The sequence below is a fragment of the Cynara cardunculus genome, assembly GCF_001531365.2.
Source record: "Cynara cardunculus var. scolymus isolate 2C chromosome LG 13, CcrdV1, whole genome shotgun sequence".
NCBI classification, from domain to species: domain Eukaryota; kingdom Viridiplantae; phylum Streptophyta; class Magnoliopsida; order Asterales; family Asteraceae; genus Cynara; species Cynara cardunculus.
In genome coordinates this window covers 9,508,448-9,516,673 of record NC_037540.1, presented here as the reverse complement: position 1 = coordinate 9,516,673, position 8,226 = coordinate 9,508,448, and the positions used below count along the sequence as shown (strand labels likewise).

Below are 8,226 nucleotides of genomic sequence, written 5' to 3'. Positions count from 1 at the left end.
GTTTCTAAATAGACCTGACCCATGATGATTAACCCCGTAAAAAAACCATCGGATCATTTATTATTTTATTAAAATGAGAGATACTGAGTTTATTTTTTTTAACTGCAATCAATCACTCTGCGAGAAACACCAGATATTTTACAGAAATTCATCGAATTCAAACATTTATGACAATAAACTCCGATTTTAATATTTTACAAACAAAATACCAGTTCCAACTCTAATCTATACTATATTATAAAGCATTTGACAAAAAATTTTAAAAATCATGTTTTATGCATAAAATACTGTTTATTGATGCATATTACTTAAAATTCAAAATCACAAGTAAATTGTGAGTAAGTGCAACTTATTAAAGCTTTAATTTTGAATTTGTGTAACTCACTATAGATAAACATAATTAAATACGGGATAGACATCTCATTTTGAATATAAAAAATCTAAAATGTAATTAGGATAATCATTAGTTATAAAAAAATATTAATTATTATCTTTATAAAAATAATATTATCAAATGATAAATAAATTACTTCGTTATTAGTTCTAAATTAAATTATAAATATAACTACATGGGTGGTGCCTGATTGGTTTGAGCTTGACTCCAAAGGTCAAAAGTACCAGAAGGTCCCAGATTCAAATCCAATGAGAAATTAAAATTCTCTTGTGGCCACGGATGTTCAAATGCGGTGACTCTGAACTATCTGCAAAACAAGTGGCCGCCCTGAGATTAGTCGGCTTGCATAGCGGGTTGGATATTCAGGTTGATTGAAAAAAAAATTAAATTATAAATAAAATATTGAATTAAAGAAATTACACAAAAAAAAATCAAAACTTTAAATAGTAAATTTGATACTAATATCAATAAACTTTTTTTTTTTTCCAAATTTTTATGATATCTTTAAATTTAGATTTCATTCAAAAATAAAAATATTATCGTTTTCTCAAAACCACTAAAAACCGTATTATATCGACAAAGATAAATAATAAAACGAAACATTAAAATTGAGATATATCTCGCTATATTATGCGAACACCGTTCTAGTATTTAAACAAACCAAACGGAAAATTGCAAAAAAAAATTAATTCAGTAAATTACTTTCCAAAAGCTCTAATGATGGAATCTTTTCATAATTAGTAATTACTCCTATTACTTTAACTTTACAACAAATTACAAATCCTACGAATAACAAAATACCGAATATGCCGAATGATATAACTAAGAATGGTCAGTAAATACTCGATTTTAACTTAATATCGAGATCGAAAACGGTGCGGGCCCCACCCGAGCCTAACCTTTGATTAAAACAGCATGCCTTTGAGAAAACCAAAGGAACTATCGACAACAAAACAATCATCATGTCTCTATCAAATAATTATATGCCACTAAAAACCTCTTAAATTAACGTCTCCATAACATACTCTTCTTCAACCCATCTTCATTTTCTTCTTAAATCTTGAATAAATTCTCAGAAAAAAAAAACACATCTATGGGTAGTAGTTTGCTTGACGATGAGTGCGATTACTTGTTTAAGACGGTTTTGATCGGGGATTCGGCGGTCGGGAAATCGAATCTTTTGTCGAGATTTGCCAAGGATGAGTTTCATCTCGACTCTAAGCCAACAATCGGGGTTGAATTCGCTTATAGGAATATTAAGGTCGGAGATAAGATGGTGAAAGCGCAGATTTGGGACACCGCTGGCCAAGAAAGGTGTGTAACTCTCCCTTTTCATGTTTTTTCTCGTCCTCGATTAAACCTCCAAACGGGTTTGATTCGAGTAAATGGTATTAGTGGACGTATACGATTCTTATGTTGTGCGTTGAGTTTTTTGGCAAAATACATTCATCTATACTATCTTATAAAGCATTTACGTAGAACTCTTGAAATAAAATTTAAGTAAACCACAAGGGTGATGCCTGATTGGTTTGAGCTTGGCTCAAAAGGTCAAAAGTGTCAGGAGGTCTCAGGTTCAAATCCAAGTAGGAACAAAAATCCTCTTGTGGCCACGGAGGTTCAAATACGTTGACTCCGGGATACGTGCAGAGCAGGTGGTCGTCCAGGGATTAGTCGGCTCGCATAGCGGGTTGGATGTCCAGGTTAATAAAAAAAAATTAAGTATAAATCACTAATGCGTAAAAATTTTGGTTTGTTAAATTTGTTTTTGCTAAAATAAAAGAATATGTGATTTCTAGTGTTTGGTTCAGTCAAATTAATGAAAATGAAATTGAAAATGAAAATGACAGAGAATGAAAATGTGAATTAATCTGTGATCTTGATTTTAGATTCCGAGCGATAACAAGCTCGTACTACCGCGGAGCATTAGGTGCGATACTGGTGTACGACATAACACGAAGGGTAACCTTTGAGAACTTGCGGAAATGGCTACATGAGCTCAGGGAATACGGGAATCGTGACATGGTGATCGTTCTCGTCGGGAACAAGACGGATTTGGTGGAGTCGAGAGAAGTCGAGGTCAGAGACGGTCAAAGTCTTGCACAAGTAGAGGATTTGTGTTTCATGGAGACATCTGCAAAGGAGAATTTGAATGTGGAGGATGCATTTCTCCAAATGATCACAAAAATCTTTGAAATCGCAAGTCAAAAAAGCCTTGAAGCAAAGGAAAATGAGGCATCAAAGCAAGTTCTTGAAGGGAGGAAAGAGATCATTTATGTGGTTGATGAAGTCACTGCCACTAAACACACCAATTGTTGTACCCTTTGACTTTTTAAGGTCAAACTGAAAGTGAATTGAAATATACAATTTTGTATAAAAATATATAACCCAGGTGCATATTAAATTATTAAGCAGTTAAAACGGTTTTATAAGGTAAATGGTTACTTGGTAAGAGTCTTTTCCATCACTTATTAGGTAAGATTCTGGATACTTGTTATATCTCTTATCGGGTAAGATTTTCGGTCTTTACCATGCTCACCAAGTAAGGAGGCATTTACAGATGGTTGATATTTTTGAGGCATTTCTGGTACCAATTTGTTTGAGTTGGCTTAAAGGGGCATGACGTATTCTATGTAGCCAATTTAGCTTAATGGCTTAACGATTAAGCCATAAAGAAACATTTATATATAACTAAGTGAATAGGTCCCTGAAACCATTAATCTCATTAAGCTCTAAGTATTGAATTTCTATTTTAAAGGTTAAACCGAAGTGAATTTCCCAAAATCATCATCAATTCATATTTTCTAATATCGGTTTCATTACGTGACGGAAAAACGACAGACGAAGAAGAACGTTGAGAACCGATCCAATATCAAGTTGGTGCTTACAATGATAAAGAAATGGAGATAATAAAAAACCCACACCCCAAAAGAGCTATTGTTTTGGCCTATACATCAAACAATTCATTTTTTAAAGCATGATGAGATTCAAACTTAAAACTTCAGGTCTCACCAAAACCATAATTAAAATCATGCAAGAAACTACACACAAGTCAATATCCTCAGTCAGCCTCAAGAATCCATGATCTTGCTGAGCTCCTCTAGTTTCTTCATCCTGCCTTTCTCACTTTCTTTCACCAACTACAAAATTTTCAATCAATCATCAAACTTTACATCCCACTCGATAGCAGAGTAGAGTCGCATGTACACAGACCTGTCCTCTATCCCAAGGAATAAAGTGGAGTCATTATGTACACAAACCTGTCCTCCACCCCAAAAACAGAATGGAGTCGGTACGTACTCAGACCTGTCCTCCATCCCAAGGAATAGAGTGGAGTCAGTATGTACTTAGACCCGTCCTCCACCCCAAAGAATAGAGTGGAGTCGGTATGTACACAGACCTGTCCTGTAACCCAAAGAATAGAGTCGTTGTTTTCTGTTGAAAGCCCGGCTAAAGTAATATATTCGACTACTAGATCATAACTTGTTTTACCTCGACTAGAGTGATTGTTAGTTGATTCTTTTCGTTATTCTTCTGATGGAATGCCTCCATTGCTTCTCTATACTCTTTCTCCTGTTTTCACAAGGAAGAACCGTATTTGATGCTACGTTTTTCGACCATATTTCACATGATATCAAGAAATTCCAGGTCAGATGTTGGTTTTTTACCTTCTTCTGGCAACTTTGTCCCAGTGATCTCACCTCACGGTTAGCCGTATCTATCTTCTTTCGTACCGTTGCAACTTCTTTCCTCATGGGATCTGTTAAAATCTCGAGCTCCTAATATTTATGGAAAGGAAGATATAATTGTCACAGTCATGTTACCAAACAGACCCAAATAAATCCCACTCGAAAGTAGGTCTGGGGTGAGATCTACACAGACTTGACCACTACCCAACAAAACAGAGCGGCTGTTACCATGAAACCCCACGCTTGTGCAACAATGTGAGCAAATAGGTGGAAGGAATGAAGACTCACTGCAACAAAGGACGCTTAGACATATTTGACGTCCTATAAACCCAATTTTGTTGTAGTGACCAACATATGGTGAAACTTGGAAGAAGTAAGAAAAAGTAACGAGTAGTTGCATTAAAACATACGAAAAGGTGAAAACAATGATGTTGGTACTCGGTTTTCGGAGACTTACTTCCCAAACTCGAGCCAGGCGTCTAGTTTCTTCTTCTGCGCGGCCTAGCTGAAACTTGACCTTTTCCCTGACTTGCATCTTCTTCTTCTCGATCTCTTCTTCTCTTGCCAAAAACAAGGCGACAGCCCGTTTTTCTTCTGCATCGTTTCCATCAATCGATACACCACCTTCCTTGGTTTCAACGTTCTTCATTTCTCTCTCGTTGTGCAGGTTGTTGCTTGTCGAAAACCGCCTTTTTGTACCCTCTACGGGATAGCTGCTTTCCTCTTTTGCTTTTGCTTAAAAACTCTCTCTCTGTGTCACAGTCACACACATGGTCATCTTACTTTCAGTTTAAAAGCATTTTAGAAGCAAGTGAAAAAGAGATTGCTGGTATACATCTGTTTCATCATCATGTATAGTTCAAGATGGAATGAAACTTATGATGCTAATGATGGGGTTTAGAAATGTAAATTCATTAGTAGCTCAAAGGTACACCTCAGTCTGTTAATGAAACTGACCCATGGCAAAATGATGAAGAAACAGCTAAGTAAGACCATGTGAACCTCCTAAGATTGGATGAATTGTTTTCCTTTATGCAATCTCAAAAGCAACAAGTGGCTGATTCAATAAGCTTTACTTCTCTCTATGTAATTCACATCTGGTTGGTAAATGTACAAGTGCAGAAACAACTATATCGCGGAATTCTTCCCAGATCTCCGAGAAGTGGTCCCGGAACCCATCCTGAAATTTCGATTTTCACTGTCGGTTTTGGGTTCTTTTTCCATCCCTAAAACATAGGATATGAATCTATGATCCACCCCTGAATAGTGACCTGTTCGATTACAACGAGAACAGAAGAAAAGGCTGGATTTATCATAGGATATGTACTTACCACACATGCAGTTTGGTAGTTGTTCAAAAATTTCAAGTTCATCCAACAGATGCTTGAGTCTGCCATAATACTCCATTATAGTCGGGCCTCTCTGTTTACATCCAGAGAGATTAAATTCTAACTGTTGTATTTGTGGCCTGTTTGTAACCGAAAACCGGTTACGGAGGTCATTCCATGGTTCCTCCACATTCTGCATATGTGAGCGTAGCGTGGGTTCAATAGTATTACGAATCCAGGACACCAACAATGAGTTGATTGTCCACCAATCTTCAAGGTCTTCCGCCCCTTCTTTAGGTTCTTTAATCGTGCCATCAACGAACCCGAATTTCTTTCAGGCTCGCAAAGCTGTCCGAAACGAACGAGCCCACTCATCATAGTTATCTCCTTTCAATTGCACCTGAGTGATCAAGAGGCCTGGGTTATCAAGGGAGGTGATATCGTGAGGCGCGATCGTCTACCTGATCCCACCGGCAAGGACCTCGCCTGGTTTCCGGCCGCACCGGCGGGGATATCACCACCAGTCATTTTATTCGACTGGTGCTCTGATACCATGACAAACAAGGAGAACAATATACTGTCTTGCTATCTTATTGCTTCTGCCATACATATATATCCATAGAGAAAGCATCCTGCTAAAACTTTCCTAAAATATTGCTAAATCATACAATCTCACCCAAAATAAACAGATTCACGCAATATTTCCATTACTTTTGTTGTAAAATTATATGTTTCGTCAAGGAACACGATCCAAAATAGAAATTTTCTAGAATTTAATCCGGCAGCATGAACGCCTATCCTGGTGTTTATCGGTGGTGGTATACAATCGGTTTTCGTATTTACGTTTTCATATAATAAAAGAAATCAATCATATATTAGGTCAAGAATAAGATCTAACGAGATCTACAATTCTATGGCTTTACAAGGTACAGGCGGAAGGCCGGAGAAGATCGGAGAATGACAGAAGGGGCAATCAGACTGTTTCCAATGAAGTAATTTAGCAACGCAGTCGGAGTGGAAGACATGACGGCACCTGCTCAGCTGACAAACGACGTCGTCGCCTTGGTACACGGCGGAGCAAATGAAACACATCTCCTCCACCGATCTGTTCCGCCGGTCCAGCAACTCCTCGAATCTGATAATCGGTAGATCCATGAGACTCAGGTGTGGAGTGATGCGATTGCATTGAAACAAGTAGAAGACGGAATCAGTGAGAAGATGAATCAAATCGTTCTTGATTCGAAAGATTGGGATTAATATCAAGATGCAGAAGACGATGTCCATCATGATTTTGGTTTCCGGTGGAAGGGATGGTGATGGGGTTTTATAATGAAAAGGATGGGGACAAACGGTGAATGGCATCAGGTTTAACGGTCGGATATTGTTGCCATGAAGCCATGCCGGCCGGCATGGTGCTGGTGTTGGATCACGTTAATTTGTATTAAAACGCTAAATTACATAAATAGTCCTTGTAGTTTCTTCCGACTCCAGGTTTTGTCATTTTTGGGAAAAACAATTACATGGACAGTACTGGCCCTAACACACGTTAAGTCTTCCGTTTACCTAAACACTTATTCGGTAAGTACTTATGGATAAAGTTCAACACTATCGCTTACTTACTGGGTATATGATTTTATCCACTAAAACGTATTGTATGCAACAATTTATCTCGATAAGCGCTAACCATGGTAAGAGTCGTTGTCCTTACTTATCGGGTAAGACTCTCGATTCTTGCCTTCGCTCGTACTGAGTAAGATTTTTAGTTCTTGTCATATTTATCCGGTAAAGTAAGTGATTCGGTAAACGCTTACCCGGCTAAGCATTTAGTAAATGGCACCTAAGAGGTATATTGATTAATTTTAACCATTTCCATACCCCCTCCCCTCTCCTTCCACTTCATTACTGTAATTATTTTCATCTAGTTGTATACAACTGACACCAAAACTTTCATCGACTTTGGTTTCCTCGTTCACCTTCATCAACACCGTGGAAGATGAGGTTCTCCATTTGGGTTCTCCACGGAAGGACGGTGTGCAAAGGTGTAAAGGTTGCCACAGAAGGAGGCGGCACCGACACAGGGGTTGGAGGGGGCGTCAATGAATTGGGAGTGGGTTTGGTTAGCGCTTTTTTCTAAATTGGTTTAATAGCTTGTATTCAAGCTCTAATAACTCGCACAATAAAAATTAATATATCAAATATTGGTAAAATGACGGAAATGTCTCTCGTGTGAAGACACGTAATGATACCTTCTACCGATGCTAACGGTCAAGGATGAAATCTACACTGAATTACAAGCGTCAGTAGCATTTCTTATAATTTCTAAAAGTTAGGGACTAAAACCGAAATTTTCATAAACCCCAAACCTAATTTTTGTAGTTTGCTCTAAATTACGAAAAAGCTTCAACTTGTCTGTAACGTAAAATAGACACAAAAAGATTATTAAAAAATCCGAAAATCCCAAGGGTTTTCTTAAACATTTTTAATATTATCTTAACATAAATATTCTATTTTAATACAATAAAAATATAATAATCATTACCATGAGATGTGATTGATTGTTGTCATGTTCATTTAATTTTTAGTACATATTTATTTTTCAAATAAAACAGATTTTTTATCACTTTTAGACAACCATATACCTAGAAATTTTTTTAAATAATGGTACCATTTGATTATAAGAAATAAATATAGAATTTTTTTTTTTAATGGTGGTACTATTTAACTATAAGAAACAAATGTGGATAATTTTTTTAAATTGTGGTATCATTTGACTAAGAAAATGACACTAATATGATTCGAACTTGGGTCTATGGTGGAA

At 36.9% G+C, this 8,226-nt stretch overlaps 2 protein-coding genes across 2 annotated transcripts; one reads left to right on the top strand and one right to left on the bottom strand.

Moving 5' to 3' along the window:
- The first annotated feature begins 1,463 nt into the window (after nt 1-1,463).
- Nucleotides 1,464-2,798, top strand: LOC112524414 (ras-related protein RABA6a-like). The gene is made up of 2 exons (XM_025134207.1): nt 1,464-1,708; nt 2,281-2,798. Exons 1-2 carry the CDS (start codon nt 1,488-1,490, stop codon nt 2,717-2,719), a joined length of 660 nt encoding a protein of 219 aa, XP_024989975.1. The 5' UTR covers nt 1,464-1,487; the 3' UTR covers nt 2,720-2,798.
- Nucleotides 2,799-3,237: 439 nt separating this feature from the next.
- LOC112524415 lies at nt 3,238-4,840 on the bottom strand. The gene is made up of 4 exons (XM_025134208.1): nt 4,538-4,840; nt 4,060-4,170; nt 3,884-3,964; nt 3,238-3,531 (listed from the first exon to the last, which is right to left on the bottom strand). The coding sequence occupies exons 1-4, from the start codon at nt 4,727-4,729 to the stop codon at nt 3,463-3,465; spliced, it is 453 nt and encodes a 150-aa protein (XP_024989976.1). The 5' UTR covers nt 4,730-4,840; the 3' UTR covers nt 3,238-3,462.
- Between the last annotated feature and the right edge of the window lie 3,386 nt (nt 4,841-8,226).